At 41.1% G+C, this 22,633-nt stretch overlaps 1 protein-coding gene and 1 pseudogene across 1 annotated transcript in view; one reads left to right on the top strand and one right to left on the bottom strand.

The window, feature by feature from the left end:
- The window catches only part of LOC145392733 (uncharacterized), a 123,707-nt gene that overhangs the window by 3,180 nt on the left and 97,894 nt on the right, over positions 1-22,633 (bottom strand). The window contains 7 exon segments of the mRNA XM_080267032.1: positions 3,615-3,846; positions 4,566-4,746; positions 6,087-6,261; positions 6,665-6,777; positions 10,291-10,399; positions 15,615-15,843; positions 17,579-17,650. Of these exon segments, the coding sequence (XP_080123158.1) occupies positions 3,615-3,846; positions 4,566-4,746; positions 6,087-6,261; positions 6,665-6,777; positions 10,291-10,399; positions 15,615-15,843; positions 17,579-17,650 (1,111 nt within the window).
- On the top strand, positions 18,851-18,969 carry LOC145393153 (5S ribosomal RNA; annotated as a pseudogene).

Below are 22,633 nucleotides of genomic sequence, written 5' to 3'. Positions count from 1 at the left end.
CTGGGTCCGAGTGAGAGGGATTCTACGGTACAGTAAACCCTTCATAAGTTGAAGTAAATGGGGCTCAAGGGTAGTTCGACTGAATGAATTTTCTGACTAACCGGAAATAATTGAAAATATATATACAGTACATAAATATATATATACCGGGTATATATAGACAGATAGATATAACCCCCCATAAATGCAAATTATGTGATTACTTGTTTATTAACACTAAACTAAAGCATTTATAAAGCAATAAAAATAAACTATAAAAACAATTTGGTGCATGTCACAGGCTAGGCTAGGATAGGAGGCTGCTGGATGGAGGGGTGCAACAGTCACTTAATTACGTACAGTTCTGCACTTATTTACTTCACTTTACTAATCAATGAAACTAAAATGTAACACTTGGAATATAATAAACTAAAATGCTGCACTTATTCTAAGAAACTAAAGTATAACCCTTGGAATAAACACTATGTCACACCTTGGTCTGAGTTCGACTTACCAGAATTTCTGCCTTTATTGTAATTACTAAGTTAACTTACAAGATGCTACCCAGAATTTTTCGGACTAATGCTACCGTACAGAAAACTGATAAAAGAGCTGCATTGTTTGTTTGTCCTTCAATTACACCCAAACCAAGGGCCAGAGACCCCCAGACCCATATATAATCTGAATCAGGGTGACCCAGTGATGGTTTTAGGGGGGTCAAAATTTAGATCTGGGTCATTAGGAGATGCCACATGAAGTCCAAAACAGGACATAGATACTACATACTGCCAGAATTTCTAATTTCCTATTTTATTTTGCAGGCAGTGCAGAATGCTCCCATCCAGGCACTTTTCATAATAATATTATGTACAAATTTTTCTGATTCATTTGAGTCCCATGCCTAATAATGAGGTCTCAAAATACTTTGTGATGTTGGTCAAATGTTTTGTGGTGTTGGGTACATTTCTCAAGATGAAGATTTATTGGTTTTACGCATATGTAAGACTATTTCTTGGTTTATACTTTTATTCAAATACTCCCACCAGCAAACGTATTAAAAGAAAAAAATAAGATTTTCATCAAAGAGACTGTGGTTCCAACGGACAGAGATCGCAGGGTCAAAGGAGCAAACTCGACAATGAATATATGATTCCCCTCTCAGCTCAAATACGCAGAAAATTTTCACTATCTTAGAAGCAAATACCTGTAATAGTTAATATATGTCTAAAGTATTATTATTTAAAGATGATATGTATATTACGGCCTATATTTCACAAATACCAACCATTATAACCACTGCTAGAGTCTGTTATGTATAGGGCAAATAAGGAACAGTACAACTAAGGAGCTGTATTAGTATTCGTCTTTATATGAGCTCACACCATTGTAAAGTCATGGATACTGCTGTCAAATCAAACTGGCGTACAGAATTTATTTGCTGTAAAAAAAATACTGAATTCGGTCTCGGCTCCAGAGGTCCAAGGTGCCTGGCGTACAAGCATTTGTCAACAGACTTTTGTCAACACTCAATATGACACATTTTACATGTGCCGTGGCTGACTGCAGATCGGACTCAAGAAAGAAGATAACAAGAAAGAAGGGTGCGAGAGATGTCAGAGGCTGGGCCAAGTTCCCATCTGCCAAGAAAGAACCAATCAGAAGAAAAGTGTAGGAAACATCAGAGAAAACATGTGGCTGTGTTCTAATCTGTTAAGCATGTACTGCAGACAGCGACCATCTGGTGAAACAACTTTTTTTTCTTTTAACACCTTTGCTGGTGACCACTGGGAGTATTTAAATAAAAGTATAAATCAAGACATATTCATACATATGTGTAAAACCAATAAATCTTCATCTCTTGACGTATACAGCCAACACCACAGAATATTCAAACAATATCACAGAATATTTGTGACCTCATTACTAGGCATGGGGCTCACCTTAAATGAATGAGAAAAATTTGTAAATACAGTACAGGTAATGTTATTATGAAAAAACACCCATGTGTGAGCGTTCTACATTGCCCGCAAAATAAAATTGGAAATTAGAAATTCTGGCGGAATGTAGTATCTGTGCCTTACTGCAAATGCTCCATTTGAAGTCACTGGTAGTGTGTTTGCGTTTTTGACCCGGGCAATGCCAGGTACCCCTGCAGCCCAATTTTTGGCATGGAGACTCACATGACCTCCTGTTCGGATAAAGGCTGTGAGGTTGACCTCTCAGGTAATTTGAGGTCACTGGTCGGAGGTAATTTGAGGTCACCGGTAATCAAGCTTGAATGACTGGACCCAGCAAACCAATTTTTGGCATGGAGACTCGTATGATCTCCAGTTCAGACATAGGCTATCTGAGGTTGACCTCTGAGGTCATTTGAGGTTACCAGTAATACACGCTCGAACTACTTGACCCAGCAGCCCAATTTTTGCCATGGAGACTCACATGACCTCCAGTCTGGACACAGGCTATGTGAGGTTGACCTCCGAGGTCATTTGAGGTCACCAGTAATAGTAAACAGGTGCGCACAAATACTGTGCATTACTCTGCGAAAGCTGAAACAGAAAGTTCCTGGACCACTTATCATCTCTCTTCAAGGCAAAAGAGGTACATTGTCTTTCTGGAGTAGAAAGAAAAACTGAACTTGAACAAATAGGATCAGAGTGTTTGCCTTTTTGGCCCAGGCAACGTGAGGTACCCCTGCTAGTGCTATATAAAACTGAAAACTCACCATAGCTCCTACTGGCCGCCATCACCCTCAAAGTAGTTCACTTGCCTATTGATACACTAGTCCCAGCACTTCCTCCACTGCTGGACTGCTCCCTGGAAGTTCTTTCCAACAAGTGTCAAGCATCGTCTATTCCTCCTGGATGTCCTCAGTGGTATCAAAATGATGCCCTTTTAGCTTGATCTTCATTTTGGAGAACAGAAAGAATTCACAGGGGGCCAAATTTGATAAGTAAGGAGGGTGGGGGACTATAAACTGCTGAATGTGAGCACACTGTGAGCCAGGGTGTTGTCATGGCGAAGCAGCCAGTTATTGTCTCGCTGAAGGTCGGGACGTCATCATCTCACATCTTCACATTGTTGCCGCAAAACAACGCAGTTGAAGCTGGAATTGACAGTTTGACCAGCTGGGATGAATTCTTTTAGCAAAATCCCCTTGATGACAAAGAAAATGATCAGCATGCTCTTGATTTTCACCTGTCTGGCCTTTATGTATCTTGGTGAGGCTGTCCGACCAAGAGATTGCTCACCAAACATGTGCTGAATCATTGCCTGGGTCTCTGTTGCATTTTTCATGAGATTTACACAAAATATGCTGCAAATTCGCTGTTTCTTTTTTATATCTATCTCAAAAATTGCCAGACAACCTGCATGACAGCAAACATGTCGTTAATCCCCACGTCCGCCTAGCTCTGGGCAGCATGGCAAACTGACTCATAATGCATGTTAATACTGCCACTTAGAGGTGCATTGTGTTACTAACACCCATTTAGAAGTCACCCTCCCAGTCCAGAAAATTTTGGATAGCACTTCGTACAGTAAAGTGCTGATAAAAAAAATAAATACAAAATACTGGTAATAAAAATAAAATAAAAGTATCATTAGTACTCATTCTCTGTAAAAATAAACTCTACCTGTTCTACTTCAATGATGGATATTCTAAATTTGTAGGCCACCTGCAGCCAAAGGCCAACATTGGCAAGGGTAACATAGTAGTCTTGAGATGTTTCCCCACCAGTCACCCACACATCATTTGGGGAGAGTGCTTCTGTGGTGAGCGTGCACTGTTGAGGGGGGTAATTGGCTGTACTATCATTGCAGGTTGCACAGAAGACTGGCGGTCTGGTGAAGCTGTCTGTCATATACCTGAAAGACATTTGTTTTACAGTAAAATAGTACCACTACAGTGATGGTCAATTTCAGAATACCTTTGGGCTGTAGGACCTACGCTATTGTAGGCTAGGCTACCATAGCCTAAGGCTCCTAAAGAATTCCTAGCTTTCATAACCGTTACCTGACATTTTCTGTTATGACAGCTATACATTACTGTCCTCTGTATTCTCAGAGAAATGACAAGAAGATAAGTAAAGGAGGCAGAAATTAGAAAAACAGAGGAAGACAATGTGCTATGGGAAAAAAAAAAAAAAATAAGACATGAAATAACAAGGAAAAGGACTGACAAAGTAGAGAAAGGTAAGGAGGAAAAAAGAATGTGTATTATCAGATGCGAATGAGAACAAATGTATTGAATGAAAATATAAGAGCAAGAGCTTCGGATATTTTTAAATACTGCACATTACATCAAACTGCTATGCTACAATACAGAAAACTGAACATGAATGCAAAGTTCAAATTTTTTAGATACCTTGCAAGGGAATCCCACGGTAGCTTATTTAAAAATGCTGATCTGTTTACGTATACATAGACTAAATAAATCTTGAGCTCTAATAACAAATGCTAATGTCTGTTACGAATAATGTATAAATTAATGACTTCCTAACTAACCTAAAGATTAATTACAGTACTGTACATAATTATGTATATTATCACTAATTTAAACTGATCAGAAAAAGTATACTACCTACCTAAAATGTAATGTAAGATTGGTATGAGGCATAAACCTGGAGATGGGCAGACCATAAGTAAAATTTTTTGCCATATTGGCAAGGCACTCGTGGTAGGAGTCAGAGATATTGAGGCAGTAGAGATGATTCAGTGTTGTGTTCAGCTCCAGGATTTCAATGGTTGGGATTTGGGCACTCACACCTGTCAAAGAAATCATCATCATCATCACTCACTCTTTCCACTTACCAGTACATCCCCTGCATTTTTTATTTTACTGTACCATCAATACAGATATCAGCATCCTACAAACCCTTGGGTGAGTTTTATCAACAATGCTGTCTATACCAACTGTCAGGCAACTTCTCTCTTAAACCCTGCCCACTTCCTGAAGTCTTTCTGATTTGCTATCCTTGACTTTACCTCATATAATTAATTAGATATCCCAGCCTTCCTCTTCTCTGTAACAAACAGCTTCAAGAGCACTATTAACCCCCGCCATGATAATTTATAACAACCTGATTACCTTATCTGAATCAGTTTCAGGATTTTTTTTTTTTTTTTTAATATTAAGTTGAATTTTTGTCATCAGATCAAGTGTTTCTGAGCTAGAACTCTTCATCACCCTCGTCTTTTAGTAATTTATGCCTCTTGAGTGGGTGTCAGGATGGGGATAAGTCACCAAAACCGTGGGAGGTAGAAGAGAGAGAATCCGCCATCGCTGGGCTACAAACAAGAACTGAATTACTAAATATGCGATATTTGGCAACTGCAGTGTGGCAGTGATTGGCAACAGCTCTGGTGGTGTAGTGGGAGGCTCAACGTTCCCATGGAGACAACGGACGATTCCTCGTGCTTGAAATTATCGTGCAGACCCATTACCTCATGTGAGGTGATCAGCGCGGTCAGGGGTGGCCTGCTTCTCTGAATTACTAAATACGTGGTATTTGGCAACTGCAGTATGGCAGGGCTTGACGGCATACAGGGAGAGACAACGTTTCCACAGAAACCACTGACGCTTCCTTGTGCTCAAAATTATGGTGCAGAGACCCATCATCTCATATGAGGCGATCAGCGCAGCCAAGGGTGGCCTGCATACCACCTCATATGAGACAATGAGCACTGGTTAAGAGACAAGTTGTCTGGCAGCAGGTGCAGTATCTTCTTTTTGCTAACCTCGGCCTGTCTGATTGAGCAAACCCATCAACTAGTTAAACAGCTGCTTCTGTAGAACTGTCCTGTAGATACAGTACAGTACAGTACACTGTATATACCATGCAGGGATCTGGCACCCTCCTTGTGGTAGGCAGTACTGGACCAGAGTCTTTCCCAAGGGAAAAATTATGTAGCTTGGCTCCTGGGTCAGTACCACAGCTGCTGCACCCAGGGTGAACAGAACCACCATGTGTAGGCTCCTCATCAGCACCTACCTTGTATCTATATGTGCTAAATGTGTACAGTAAAAAAAACATGAAATTACAAATACTGTCTTCACATGGAGGCACAGAAAAGAACCACTGATGGAAAAATAAAATGGGTCTCACTTAATTGCGCTCTGTATTGTGGCCGGTTATTGCTAGTAGATCGCTTAGATTGAATGGAACGCTTGCTAAGTGTCTGCTTGATGCTGCGGGAGCTTGAGGGTCTGTTCATACGAGCTCGGTGACGGGCAAGACGAACCATCTGGTCAATGGATCCAGACTTTTTACTTGGCATGGGCTGTTGGAGAGGAAAAAAAATTCTGAAGTTAAAAAAAGTTGGATAATCATATGGATAACACAAAGACTGAGTGAAACTGCAACATACAGCTATCAGGAATATAAAAAATTGTTACATACTAAAAATTAACTATTAGAGTATCAGCAAACTGCAGCAGTTACCAGTAAGTGGCACATTCTCACAAGACATTTTTATCCACAATACTGTATGAAAGCAACAAGATATTTGACTATATTACAGATACTGTAGTTACAATTATGCAACAGTGTAATTTATTCAGAACTCCTAGTTTGAGCTGCAAAGATTTTTAAAATTTAATCTGCTTACTCCTGTCCCTGGAACTTCATACCTGCTTCCTGACATATACACACAAAGGGATATAAAAGGTTATTAAAAGCATTACCTTATAAATAACTTGGGTTGTTGAGTCATTCACAATGTTGGGATCACTTGTTGAAAGCTTGTTAGTTATCACCTCCCCATAACGAGACATTGTTGGAGGCACTGTAGTTGAACCTTGTGAAGAGAACACAGTACACAGTTAATTCAGTTCAGAACAATAACATACTGTACTCTTAAAGGCAGGATGATTGGTATGGAAGTAAAGACACTACAGCATATGAAAGTGTGTTGCTTCCAAGTTTCATTTACGAATAATCCTGAAAAGCAAGTAAGAGACAGCTGTCAAGGCTCCATGCAGAATAACTAACTTAAAGTTGGTCATACAAAGGCAGAATACAGTCAATCCTTGAGTAACGCGCGGTTGAGTAACGCATTTTTGTTCCAACCTGGTCAGCATTATGCAACAGGTCAAAATCCACACGGGAAAAATCTCCAGCTTACACAGGAAGTGTCAGCTGGCCTGGCGACGCAATTTGAATGAAGGAAAGAAATACAGAAGAGGAGGAAGGAAAGGAAGAAAGGAAAGGGCAGATACCCAAGAGCAGCACTACATTGAGTGAGTGGATGGTGAGAGCCCCCACCTACTCCTAGAACTATAAACAACTGAAATAATTTCGAGGGAGAGGTAGTGTGAGCAGAAAGCATCCATGTGTTTATATCTAAAAGGGATAATAAATACTTGCAGAAAAGAGATGGGACAACATGAGCTTAGCTCAATTTCTGTATAATACAATTAGGTAAATACACACACACACACACAAATTGTTGTTGTTTGATCCTTAATTATTTAAAACCTACGGAATACTTCCATCATGTCCTTGTTTAACCCCTGGACGCCAGCTAAAATCTGCTCGTGTATCACCTCGGTACGGAAAAATTCCACAAAATAGCCTTACCTGTACTTCTAACCTTCATGTCTCAGAAACTATAGCTATCAGGGAAATGAATTAAGACCATATTACTAACCAACTCCTCTTCTTGCAAATAAAAGTATCCCCAGTCTGCAGGTCATTCAGTCAATGAGTAATGACGTGAGGAAAAGAATTAATTTTTGCCACAAGAACAGGACGTGTTCGTGCATCTGCCTGCAGCCCCAACTATGGCTTTGCTATCAGTATGATAACTTCTCCATTACTAGATAAACTGGACACAGTGGTGTCCAAGGCATGCCCTATGGCATTATCACTAAGTCCTTTCCTAGTATCCTTAGAAAGAGGCTTGGCAGGAGTGGATGAGGCAAAAGTCCATGTAAGGCAGGAATGGAATCAGACAAGATCGGTTAAGAAAAGATTGTCTTACAACTGGTAGAGCCACAGAGATGACTGAGGTATGGTTGGCCCGGCTGGTGGGAGTCCCTCCCCAGCCTTTGGTGACAAGATAAAGTGATGGCCACTTCAAACTATGGCGTAAAAACAAGTGCGGTTCTGACTGACACCTGGTGCTGCCCGAGCATCGATTTCTTGACAGTTCCGATCGACACTCAGCAGTTAGAGGTTAATGAAGATAGTGTAGGAAGTAAACTGCAAGAATCTAATACATATTGTCATCTATACAGCCATAACATGATTTGTGTACATGCGTGTGTTGCCCCGTGATAGTTGGAGTGGGCTAGCCGTCCAGAAAGGACCTGGTCCTAATCTCCAGTCCCAGCTTGGGTAGGCTAGAGATTGTGGTTTCAGAGTGTAAATGCATAGTGCTGTTGCTGTCCCAGGCTCATCTGAATGTTCATCTGGCAGACTGCAGACTGAAGCTGCTCATCTCCTACAGTCCACCATTCCTCTTGCTAGGGATAGGCAGAAGTTGAAGGATATCTGTAAACCAGGCTGAGAAGCTGCCTGATCATATCAGTGCTACAGCAAAAAGGCATCCCTCTCCAGCAACAGCATAATTGTAAATATAACTTGATGTGATATGAACATGCTCAAAGAATGTTAATGAACAGGATACTGGCTGGCAAAGGCAACCAATAGAGTTGCTCAGAACACAAGGCTGCTCCAAATAATATGTCGCTCATTGCAGGCATGTGGGTGTTCTCAGGAAGCAAGGTGGTTGGAAAAGGGGCGTCACTGGCTTGGGGATGTACAGTATGCTTCTAAGCAGTCATGGGCCATGTTAGGGGATTTAGGTGCACAGAATCATCAAAAATGCTACATCTGGGCATGTCCTAGGCCATGCTGCATGCTATGTGGATTCAACACACATTGTGGAAAAGTTTAGACTTTGACCAACAGCTATGTACAAATATCATTAAAGGTGGTGAGTTGACTGTATAATGTTTGTGTAATTGTATGTATTGTAACTGCTTCCTTGAACATGTCTGGTAGTGTCAAGCAGCTCTACTATAAAAATTCAAGAAGTGGCCTACAGCTTCTGAAGTGCAACTGAACCGTATGGCTGAAGAACACCCCTCAGTCATTGAAGATGTAACTCACTCCTATCCAATGTATCACACAAGGGTATAGGTGTGGGAGGCTTTCTGAGTGTAGCATGAGGAATGCATGTAAAAAATTATATTTTCATCGTTGTTTGTAAAAAAAAAAAAAAAAAAAAAGTCTGATTATGTCCTTCCGGAACCCTAACAGGGTGCAAACATGTGGAATCACATGAAAGGACATACTGTACCCTTTTACACATATCTGCTTCTGGGTGTGACTGAACCCAGGTCAGGCAAACTGATAGACACAAACTGCCATCCAACTGTCAAAGGCTCTCAGTCAGTTACATAAAACAGCACCATAGTGTGGATAAATGGGTTCACAACATAATGTGAATTTACCTATTCTACAGGGATATATTTTGATGACTCATATCTGGAAGACATAACCTCATGATCAGGGAATCCGATAATTACTGGGAGGTCATATGCAGGTTTAGTCAGAGAGCTGCTGGCCCATGTGTTACTCTTTGTTTGTACTTGCCAATTTTTCATGTTTTGCTGTTATTGAAATAAATATACTGTATATCAATTTTTAAAGGATCCAGAGAGCTAAGGGGGGGGGTGGCCTCCCCCCCCCCCCGGGTGCACCCCTGTTACTTGTCACCCTTGTTTTACAGTCAGCAATTACTTAATTGCTGTAATTGTCAATACTGTATGATCTTAACAATTTAACATTCTTTTTTTCTTGATAAATGACTGCTGATTCTAGTTTTTGCTTACATAATTGTTGTGGTCCCCTATGAAGCACCATTTTTTTTCTACTGTATATGATTGGCAATTTCACTTACCAAGTACTGTATATGATTGCTAAGATCCCTACACTAGATGTATGACTGACCATTATCTGATCAGATTTCCATGAACATACCTTGATTGTAGTGTGAGGTTGACCTGTAATGATTTTTCAATTTGCACTGGTACATCTATCCTATGCACTAGGTGGCTGGATTGCCATAACCTCTAAGCCAATACAAAGGAGTGAAGCCTCTTTTGGTTGGTGATTTTTTTCCAAATACATATGCAGGAAATACAGGGATAATACAGTATTTCTCCCTGTATCTCTGCAGAATACCTAGACTGAAGAATAAAACAACATCATTTAGGGATCCATAGCTCTCATCCAGAATAAGGAAACATTACAAATAAAAATGAAATCTTGAGTACAGTGACTGAACTGAAAAGAATCCAACCTAGTGGGAAGATGCGACGAGTGATGGTAATGGCAGTGGTGGGGGTGGTGCGGCTTGGGTGGGGTTCACTCATCACCCCTTGCATTGTGACTGATGAACAGCAGAATTCCTGCCAATAATGAACAAGATTGTCAACCATTTTAACAAAGATTCCAATAAGTTAAATTGTAGCAATTATGATAGTAGAGTACAGGATAATGAAGAGTAAACTGTTCACTCATATGTACAGTACTACCGAGAACCTTTTAAACAAAACTCAGTCAGACACAGTATATAAACTGCACTGTAACGTCCTAAACCTGTAATTACTATCACATGGTGAACCAATCCAGAACTCATTTGTGGGTCATAAAAGCTAGTTTAGTAATTATCATGTATGTAACTTAGGCATACTGTTGTAGTTATCTCCTTTACAGCTATCCACATTACTGAACAACTTTTAGTTTCATACTTCCATTTCAAAGCACACGTTGTGCTTCACTGTACAAACATCAGCTGGAAAAGTGGAGCTTCTTGCTGACATACAATCATAATGTAGGGCAGTATATCTATAGATACTTGTGCTGTATAGTAGAGAAATTCACAAAACTGCATCAAATTCAATATAGTTAACCCGTGGATTGTGAGCCACAGCTCAGGCTGGGTAGTGTTGCATTGCAAGCGACAGCTCAGGCTGGGTAGTGTTGCGTTGCGAGCCACAGCTCAGGCTGTGCTAACCTTCCAGTGGCCATGCATCACCATTAACTACTCTACCCCCATGCAAACTTATGCATGGCACTACACAAAGATGGAGAGAGAGATTTTTTCTTTTCACCAGATGATGCCCTGAATGTTTATCTTCAAATTTATAAGAAAAAAAAAAAAAAAAATTCTCTACACCTCTACACAAACTTATGCATGGTACTACGCAAAGAGAGAGAGAGAGAGAGAGAGAGAATTTTTTTTTTTTTCACTAATGATGCCCTGGATGTTTATCTTCAAGTTTATAAAAAAAATAATAATTTCATTTTTTGCGCACCACAGGGAGGGATAAAAAAAGGTAACTGCGTAATCCACAGGTTAACAGAATGTATCCAAATTTACTAAGTTTATTACATTTGGCTTTTAAAGGCTAATCTTGTCAGATCACTTAAAAACTGCTCATGAAGTCTTATATTATAAATATTGGTACTGTTACTGTACCTTTAACCTTAGAACTGTTTGACTTTCATCACTTGCTACCCAATGGCTGACAGTGACATATATCCTCGAGCTGGGCTAACAACTTAATTTTCTGTGCATTGTTTTGGTGCAAATAGGTGATTAGTAATTTGAAATACATGATGTGTAGGTAATTGGATTTTTTTTTTTTTCTTCCACTCTATTCATATCCCCACTTCAATTTTTTTTTTTCTTTTTTTCAATGATCTTCTTGGAATGTGGGAAGTTTGAGGGGTACAGCAGTGGAAGTAGTTAAGGTATTTGGCAGGAGGTGGGTGGATGTGGGATGTGTGCAGGAAGTCAGGTATAGGGGAGGATCAGCCAGAATGATTGCTGGGAGGGAGGGACGTTTCAAGTTGTTTTGGCACGGTAGGGCAGATGGATATGGTGGTGTGGGTGTTAGTTGAGGTGAAATGGGTGGAATATGTCATGAATGTAATGAGACTCAGTGAAAGAATAATAGTTGTGAAAATTTTCTTCGATGAGATTGTTTGCATTTATATCGGCGTATGCTCCACAAATAGGCTTGGATGAGGTAGAGAAGGATAGATTTTTGGACAACTTAATACGTGTGGTAAGTGGTATGGGGGATGATGAGATAGTAGTTTTTGGAGGAGACTTAAATGGTCATGTAGGTGAAGCAGCTCAAGGATATGAAGGAGTACATAGGGGATGTGCATATGGAACAAGAAATGAAGAGGGAGAAAGGATACTTGAGTTTGGGCAGACAATGAACATGACTGTATGCAACACATTTTAGCAGATGACTGAGTAGGTTGATTACATATAAGTCCAGTAGGAATAGCAGCCAGATAGACTATTTCCTGGTCAGGAGGGCTGATAGGAGGCTAATGAGGGATGTTAAAGATACAGGGAATGAGGAGTGTGTGCTGCAACACAAGTTATTGAAATGTGACAGGTTGCTTAAGGAGTGGGTGATGAAAACGAGGACCTATGCACCTAGGAGGAAAATATGGAAGTTGAAAAACCATGCAATACAGGATGCCTTCTATAGCGAGATGAGCAGAGTGGTGGCCGAGCAGGGAGACACTGATAGAAGTGTTCACGAACAGTACAGTCCTCAAGAACAAACTATTGAGAGTTACTGATTCAGCATGTGGGTGGACAAGGGGCCCCCAAAAAAACATAAAGTGATGAGGTGGTGGGATGAGGGTGCAGAAGCTGCAGTAAAAAAAAAAAAAAAAAAAAAAAAAAAAAAAAAAAGTTACAAAGAGAAATACTGTGCTTGGCTGCCAAATGTAAGGCAAAAGGAGAGGTTTACAGGGAAAAGTCTGAGTCCCAGAGACTTTTGCTGGTAACCTAAATAGTGTGAAATGGAGAAATATGATATTTAAGATGCAAATCAGATGAAGAGGGAGAATAGGGATACCATAGGTGAGCAGTGTGTGAAGAATGATGACCCATAGGTGAGCAGTGTGAAGAATGATGAGGGAAAGGTTGTGGTGAACAGTGGGGATATTAAGGATGCCTGGAGAGAGCACTACAACCGGTGTTGAATGAGGAGTATGACTGGGATGGGGAAGGATTGGAGCCAGCAAACCCAGTGTTGGGCCCCTGGCCTTTGACTGAAGCTGATACAGTGCTGTGAGCAGGGCAATAGGCAGGATGCAAGTGGGGAAGGCAGCAGGTGTGTCTGACTGACTGCTGAAATACTGAAAGCCTCAGGAGATGCAGTGGGGTTAGTCACTGATGTGATGAATACAATTATATACGAGTGTGTTGTCCAAGATGACTGGCTGAAGAGTGTAAATGTGTACAAGGGGAAGGGTGATGCCGTAGAAAAAAGAAATTATGGAGACATAAAGCTTATGGACCAGATAATGAAGGTATTGGAGAAAGTTCTAGATGGTATGATTAGAGAAAGAGTGAATATTGATGAGATGCAGTTTGGGTTTATGCCAGGCAAAGGGACCACATATGCCATGGTCACTGCTCGACAGTTTCAGCAAAAACATATGGAAAGAAAAGGGAACTGTACTTTGTTTTTGTTGATTTGGAGAAGGCCTTTGACAGTCCCTAAAGAGGTGGTGGAGCTGGCAATGAGAAAGCCTGGGATCAAGGAGTGCCTAGTTAGGGTGGCTATTGCCATGTATGTGGGTGCTCACACCCAGGTAAGGGTGAATGGAGATTTGAATGAGGGGTTTTCCATGTATGTTCGTGTGCATCAGGGGTCAGTCTTGAGCCCCTTGCTATTTACTGTGGTACCTGAAGCCCTCTCACGTGACTTCAGAAATGGACCCCCAAAGGAAGAAGTATGTTGATGATTTGATGTTGACTGCAGAGAATGAAAGGGAGGTGGAGGAAATATTTAGGAAGTGGAGAGATGGCATGAGGCACAAAGGTTTAAGAGTAAATGCAGATAAAACAAAAGTGATGGTACCTAGGGCTGGGGATGGTACTGCCAAAGAAGAGGGGGAGTGGCCATGTGCCATCTCCCACAAGGGCATGGGAAGTAATTTCATCTTGTGCAGAGTGTGATAAGTGGGTGCATAAGAGATACAGTGGTATTAGAGGTTGACTGCAAGATAATGCTGACTGCATGTGTGCGGTGTGTTGAGCATGTGGAGATTGCCAGGAGTGAAAGGATTGAACTTGCTGATGAATCTCTTGAGTATGTGGAAGAGTTTTGTTATTTGGGAGACATGTTATGTGCTGGAGGTGGGGTTGCAGCTAGCTCTGTGGCTGGAGTGAGGTTCAGGGAGCTGCTGCCTCTCCTGACATTGAAAGGGTTTTCCCTCTGTGCTAAGGGATCTTTCTATGTGGCATGTTAGGAGTGAAAATGATGTATGGTAGTGAGATCTGAGCAGTAAAGAAAGAGGATATCTGCAGGCTCATATGCACAGAAATGGCAATACAGTAATTAGGTGGATGTGCAGTGAGGCTCTGAGTGCGAGGCCTGGGGGACTAGGTTTACGATGAAAGAGTTGAGAAGTAGGATGGGACAGGAGTATATTGGTGTTGTGATGAGAAGTAGATTGAGATGGTCTGGGCATATGGAGAGGATGGGGCATGATAACTGGTGCAGAAAGTGAAAAGTGTTAATCTCAGGGGTAGGGTAGCAAGAGGTAGATAAAAAAAAAGACCTGGGATGAGGTCACTGAGTGTGACCTCAGGTACAAGGGACTAAGTAGGGAAGCTGCCAGATACCAAGCAGCATGGAGAGCTGCCATCAGGTGACCAAGGCCGAGTATGCATGCATGTTGGAGTCTTCAAAAACGAAACAAAACAAAATGCTGTCACCCAAAAAATCTAAATCTCACTCACCTGATTATTCTGTGGTAGATATTGATCTATAACTTGATAAACCCATACTTTACAATATGCTCCTTCAATTTATCAAGCCCAAAACTATCAGTGAGAAAAAAACTTTTAAATTTTTTCTATATAGTACGGTATATCATAAAATTCCTGGAATTCATTGTAGGTCATGGTGACCATCATTCACTCATGATGTAGTGCTGCCTACTTCTCCCTTCACCTTTCTCATTCTATATCTGTGTCTGCCCTTCTCTCTTCCTACTTCTGTTTTCCATCTTTTCATTTTTTATTAGTTCTTTCCATTTCAGGTGGCTTTACACTACTCTGACAATAAGCCTAATGGTTTCCTGTTGCCCAGGAAACCATCTACAATGCTAGGTGGTACACATATAATCAGATATGGTGCCCCTGTTAACTGAGTGGAGAGATGCAAATGTGACATCCATCCAGGAACCAAACTTCCACACAATTCCACATGCCTTGCTGTGACAAGGAGCTGTCAACCACAAGGGGACATAGTTCGCTGCACAGGATGGCCCTACAGGTGCGGTTGCTTGCCTGCAGTTATTGTGTCTGCTTGGCCAAACTGGAGTTGATCAATAAAACAACCCTGGATCCTGAATGACTAAATTATGACAGTGGCTTTGTATTAGACACCCATACGGAACTTCAATATAATCTCTTTTACATCAGTGAAGTACAACTGTTTTTTTTTTTTTTTTATGACTTTAAAAGACTAATGTGTTTTTACATACAATGGAATGGGCAGGAAATCCTAATACTACAGTTTACAGGTTGAAGAGACTGAGAACCAAAGTTGCACACTGGTACTATAATGATCTTACATGGCACACAGGGTCTTCACTTGGGTCCGTGTCTGGGCAGTTCTCTGGCTTTCCCAAGACAGGTGGGAGGGGAAAGATAGGGGCTTGGGTAGTGGGAACGATAGGCTTGGTAGTAAAAAAGGATGAATTGAGGGTTTCGTCGTCGCTGGTGGTGGAGGCTCGCATAGTGGTGGATGGTATCACAGCAGGGGTGGTCATGGAGGAGGACAGTACGATGGTTGTGGCTGTGCTCGACCTACAGGGAAAGACAGAAGGATCAACTACAATTCTTCTGTCTTAACTTGGCAAAGATTGTTGTTGCTTTGCAACTTACGGTACAGTATTTTTATAGATCAGTGGCAGAATAATACGTTAAAGTGGACAGAGAATAGTATCAGAGAAGATGAGTACTGTACTGTATTGCCAGGAATGTAAACACATATCTAAACAATAGCTAACTACAATATTTATAACCTCTTCAGTACAGTAACATCCTTTTTATTCTATCTTTGTTTGGTTTAGAAGTCAGAACCTATTTACGTGAAACCTTTCAGTGTGATGATATCTATAGTGCATTACTGTATCATAATCTTACTACTAACACAAGATTTTATGAAGCTTTAAAGAAATCCCCTTGTAGTGAAGAAGTTAAATACTGGGTTTCCTTGTTTCTGCTGTCGTAACATTATCCTCTCAGACAACAAATGTATCATCCTTGCTGATAGCAATTAACCTTTTTGACAGGAATACTGTATTTGGTTTAATATCATCAAGCCAAGTATTTACTTCAACACAAATGACTGTTATGCCTCTTTACTGAAGCAATACATTTTCCACACAGACTTTAGTATGAAACATAAAACTTCTCAAATAAATGACTATCAAAGTGAAAACCAAACTAGTTGTTGTTGCTGCTGTTACTCAACCCTGGTCCGTCTGGTCCAGCAGCTCCATCAACTGGAGATACAGTATGCAAATGCTTGTATGGGGTTGTCCCACAGATTCCCTACACTGTTGGTTTTGTCTGCATCTCAGAGTGGCATGTGTTTTGCACTGCTCCATTGTATGGATTCTGGTGTGTAGGCCTATTCTACAAGTGGGGCAAGTGTCACTTGTGATACAACCCAACCCAAATCTAAGCCGGCAACTCAGGAAGGCTGGGTGATACCTTGATCCAAGCCTGGTTAGGTGAACTTGATCAACTCTTTTCAAGGATATCTCTGATGGGTGGATGCTGGAAGGGGAGCTTGCAGTTTAGTGTTATAATTGAAGTGATGCACAGTCCTGCATGTGACATTAGTATGATGATGTATGTTTATTGCTAGGGTTGGAATATCTGGAGCTGGGATGTTGCTGAAGAGGGTCTAAAAATGTAGGTGTGATGGTTGTATTATGTGCCTAGTTGTGTTGTGTAGCTCTGTCATATAATGACAGGCTTTGTGTGTTGGCACAGGTGGTTGCATTGAACTGTATGCCACTCATGTCAAACTAGTCTTACTTAAACAAATGTTCCTTGCATTTCCAGGTGAAGGAATACAGTACAGCTTCCTATTCTTTGTTCTTTACAATATAATAGTAAGGACTGCACCATATAAACAGACCATAAGTCTCTTCCCTTCTCCAAAATATAGTAAGCTGAGATATTTTGGAGCTAATTTGACCTAGTACAACACCTTCTGCACTAACCTTATATTTAACTTAGGTAGGCAAATCCAGGACAAGGCACTTGGATCTCTCAGAGGCCATGAACTAATGATGGAAGGAAACTCCAGTTCCTATATATCCACCCCTGTGACTTTAGGTGGTATGAGGTAGTTTGCGATACATGAGTTGGGCAGTAAGATTGCCACTTTTGTTAGCCAACACAAAGAAAATGGAAGGATGTTTCTAGCCTCCACTCCTGCCTATTTAGTTTCCTTTTATATCAAGCAGGGGAACCTAGACAGTGAGTGGGACAGGGGAACTTAGACCACATGGTAACTCACAAGGTCGAGCCTGAAGTATCTCGTCGTCGATCGTGGTAGTCAAGGATGTATATAGTTGCCATTGCCATCAGACTGTAGATGGGAAAAGAACAGATACTGTACTTTACACTGAATGTACAGGTATTCTGCAGTACTCAGTTATGCCATAATTCCTTACTGAACTAACTATATGCTCTGCCAAGGAATCCCTTCATGTGAAAGCAACAGTTCTTCAAGAAGTATCCTCACACAAACTGTAACTGTCCTTCCAATTGCCTCTTCACCAAGGTGAAGAACTGTGGCAATACATTTGGTCATTTTTCTTTATAAAATCTAAGATGTTATTCTTAAAAGAAGTGAAGAACAGACTGGCTCAAGGAAGAAAAATGGCTGGTGCTACAAGGACCCTGATATGAAACTAAGGACAGATTATGGAAGTGCAAGAGGGTTGGATAACAATGTGTTTGTGCCCATACTAATATATGGGTGTGTGACTGGTACTGTATGTCCTGAGTGTGAAAAGTCAAGAGTGAAAGCATTGGAAATGGAACTGCTGAGAGATGCACGTGGGCTGCAGTGAGTCGACAGGATCAGAAACAGAGTTGTGAAAGGCATGAAATAGTCCACTGATTAACTGGCATAAATGAGAACAAACATAAATAAGATGGTAAAGGGTGCATATGTAAATGAATTTGATGGTGGGGGAAGGAGTCAATGACAAAGATAACGAGTCTGTGAGAAAGGAAGGCATGAAAAATGAGCAAGCTCAGGAAATGACAAAAAGACTGAAATGGATGGATAAATATGTACAAATAAAAAGGCCTGGTACTCCTCTTTTAAGTTAGCACAGTAACTGATTGATTAACTTTATCTATAAATGATGGAAATATGTGCAGATACTTTTGCTTGTGATTCTGGAGCCAGGATTCTCAAGGCTTGTATGATCTGTGAAAAAACATATCAGGCATACTGTTTGATAGTTCTCCTACATCAGTGCTCGTTATTTCTTTGTTCATGGATCTAGCATCACTCTGTCTTACATGTGGGAATTAAGGTTGAGATGATGGTAATGGTGATAACTTCTAAGTGCACAACACACAAATCATAAGCTTAGCTTTCATGAGTAGCTAGTGTTAAAACAATTTGAGAGAGAGAGAAGCACCAATACAAATATGCTGTAAAAAAATATCCAACAACCGAGATCTTTAGCATTCATATTGTTTCTTAACCCAGTATAAGGAATGCATTGTCATAAACTGGCCATTTAAACCTATACTACAATTATTTAGCATCACAAACGTATATACCACGTTGAGTACACCGCTTCCCGTCCGATCAACGAAGTTAAGCAACGTTGGATCTGGTTAGTACTTGGATGGGTGACCGCCTGGGAACACCAGATGCTGTTGGCATAACGTTCTCCCTACGTGTCAAGTGGGGTTGGTGGAGGATTAGTGCCCCTCCCTGTAAAACAATTAACTCTAAGCCCTTGGCCACCCTGTTTGGGATACATGGCATCTGCCAATGGATGAATGAATGAAAACAAACAAGATCACCCTGTGACAATCCTGACAATTCTACTACAACTGTGCAGTATTTTCATTAATGCCATGACTTTCTTCAGCTGTGTGAATCATAAAAAGTATGAGTGTTACTACACTCACCATGAACCCTTTCAAGATTGAGACAGCACTATACTCATAACAGTGAAAAGGAGGCAGTGAAGCCCTGGCCACTCTCTTCTCTCCTGAATGTGTTTGGTTGGTGGTGGGGTGGGATGTGGCGAGGTGAGATTGGAAAGACTTCTTCATCACACTCTTCCTCTCTCTTTATGTACGCAAGCAGGTATCTATGAATGTATATATAACATTTTGCTATAGCATAAGTTTCTATTACATTCTCTTATGTAATCTCTTTTTTTCTATTGTATCTATCTACTAGCAGATGCCTCAATCCCGTATGGGATGGCCACAAACAAATCGCCTCCCATGTCTCCTCATTTGTCAGTCTCTATCTCCATGTAACTCCACATGCTCCTCTCAACTCATTTCCACTGCTCACACTCTTGACTTGTGTCCTTTCAACAAGGTCCAAGCTCCACTTTCGTAAGTTAAAGTTGGTATCACAATACTATCATGTAGTGACTTTTTTACTTCCATGCTCAGTTCCCTATTTCTTAACATTTTCTTCAAAAAACTTTTCTTATGGTCTTCAAATACAATGGAGAACATTGAATTGCATCTACTTTGCGTATATTATACCACTCAGTATTCTTTTACAGTATTTGGCTCATTAATTCATCCATTTTTATCTGGTGGTTTCATTCACTGTAACTATCTACCTGTCCATCTATAGCCAGATGACAAAATCCTGTAAAGGGTGGCCATTTGTCTTTGAGTTAGTTGTTTTATGGGGAGAGACACTAACACTCTGCCAACCTGACAAGTGGGGAATACGTGTGGGTAGGGTATATAGTTACCACCCACTGTTTAAATGGCTTCCTGCCTTACAGGAAACCATCTGGCTTGTCACTCAATGTAAAGTCACCTGAAAAGGAAAGAAGAGTATAAAAAGTGACAAGAAAGGTGGGAGAAATAGGAAGACAGGAGGGCAGCCAGAAAAAGAATGATGGAGGTGAAGGATGACATAAGCAGCACCACAAGTGAGAGGATGGTGGTTGCCACCATCTACCACACTGACAATTTGAAAAGTACCTGTCTCTCTCTCTCCCTCTCTCACCATGTGGCCTCACCTCATCCATGTCATCTGACCTCACCATCCAGACCACTTTGTCTGCTTGTCCAACTGCATGCTTTGCTTTTGGCTCTGGGTGTATACTGTACGCCATTTCTAAAGCTTTCCTTCTATATCTATCCATCCATCCATCATCTAATCCTATGTTGACCCATGAGGAGTGTAGGAGCCCAGGGCAAGGCAAGTTGGTCCTTACATTTAAGATGAGAGTGATCAGCCTCACTCATCTCTACATGGCATTACGTGAGCAATAAACCCCACACACCCCTTGGATATAAACCTGAACCGGCTCAATCCAATTGGAACGCCTTAATTACTCACTAAACCACTGGGTGCCAAATTCTGGTTATATGGTTACCATATAGTGTAGTAAATGGTTTCCTGGTGTACAGGATACCATTTGGCTTGTCACTCAGTGTAGAGTCACCCATAAGCAGAAGAAAGGGGAAAGAATGAAGGAAAGAAAGAAAGAAGAGGGAGTGTAAAGTCACTCTTAGGCTGAAGGAGGAAAGAATGAAGAAAAGACAGAAGATGAAGGAAGGAAGAGAGGAAAGGCCAGACACCCAAAGCAACACTACATTGAGTGAATGGATGGTGAGTGCCCTCACCTATATCTGACCTTTCTTATTCTTGAACATCACCACACACAGTACACCTGTATTTATTACACTATCCCATCAAGTTCATTTATGGATGCCTATAATATGTTTTAGCTAAAATATAAAATTTTTGAACATAAGGAATTTGGTGACAGTATGAGGGGGTGAGTGGCTGATTTAAGGACTTCCGTCATGCACATTTTAGAAAGCCTTTTTTCTTTTATCAGTCTCAGTTCACTTCCATAATGTGCACATAATATTTTATGGGTACTTGTGAAAGAATATTCGCTCAAGATGATGACTGGACTAATTCTACAACGTAAAACCAACCAGCAATGAGGGAAGGAAATCCTTTTCCTCATCCCACTCTAGGCGAGGCACTTCGCCACTTCTTAATGTTACCAGTACAGTATTCTATTCCAGCTGATGCAAAATAATTTACCGTATTTAGCTGAAAATGAGTCTGTCTGATTAACCATTACAATTACTGTGCCCGTGAATGACCTAGTTCCATCAGCTGAAAACAAACCAGCCATGCCACCATGTGTTTCTCCTCCTCTTCGCCTCATCACATTATACTCCAATGATCCTTTCATATCATATTGCTCCCTACATTTAAATTCTGACCCAATTACAGCTCTTGGGAAACACAAATTCTTTGACAATTCTCTCTCACCGCTAAAAGCTCAAGGTTTATATGTGTAACACTAAATAAATAGCAGCTGGTACAAGCACAAGGTCCAAGGATGGCTCCAGCCATTAGTGAAATAATGGATTCCAGTATTTTCCCCTAAAAGCAGAAGTACAGTACCCTCGCGTCCAACACGGTAATATTGTCATGCATGGGTCCCGTGTTGGACCAAAAACGTGTTGGACAAACAACAGAGCTTATGGGGAAAAATGATTTATGTCAGCAACCCTAGGAAAAGTCACCCTAAATACCTACCATATACCTATACATATATTGGTACTATTGTAATTATAATAAATGGTACTGTGCTATGAATGATAACTAACCTTTTAGGATAGTGTTGGTGGGCTTGCTGAGAATGGAAGGCGGTATCCAAGGCTGTAGGTAGTTCTACTGGGTCCCCGGAGGATGGCTGCTGGCGTCACTAGCGGGTAATGGCTGCTGCTCCTCCTCAATCTCCCTCATAAATCCTTCGAAATCACACTCAGAATCACTATCTTCGTCCACAGCCATGGAAGGTCCCACTTCTGCCTGTCCTAGCACTCTGTAAGCCTTCACTGCTGCCAGGATCTTATCTTGGTTTTTTATTATGGTCCTCATGTTGGCTTCATTCATGTCATAGGCCTTGGCAATGTCAACTTTCCTCTCCCCTTTCTTCTTCCTCTCAATGCTTTCTAGCTTAGTGGCCTGAGGGAGGTGCCGACGCTTCTTGGGGTTCTCAGAAGGCATTGTGAGCAGGGTAAAATGCAGTAACAAGGGCAGAAAATGCAGCAAGAAAAAAGCACCTTCCAATCCGAATTATGCGACTGAGTGGCGCTGTGGCGGGAGAAATTAAAAAAAAACATCACGTGACAGCAGAAGCGTTTTTAATTGGGCAGCATCACGATCATGTCACGATAGCGGGCGGGGAAAGCTACTTGATCAGAAGTTTTCATTGGCTATCATCATCATGGGAATGTCCAGTATGACCGTGTTGGACCGGGGGTGATCGTGCTAGAGGTGAACTCTGCAGATTTCGCCCACTTCTCGGAG

This window comes from Coenobita brevimanus, chromosome 23 (assembly GCF_032717465.1).
Source record: "Coenobita brevimanus isolate Jiangsu-jjx chromosome 23, ASM3271746v2, whole genome shotgun sequence".
NCBI classification, from domain to species: Eukaryota; Metazoa; Arthropoda; class Malacostraca; order Decapoda; family Coenobitidae; genus Coenobita; species Coenobita brevimanus.
This window is presented reverse-complemented; position numbering and strand designations above follow the sequence as displayed.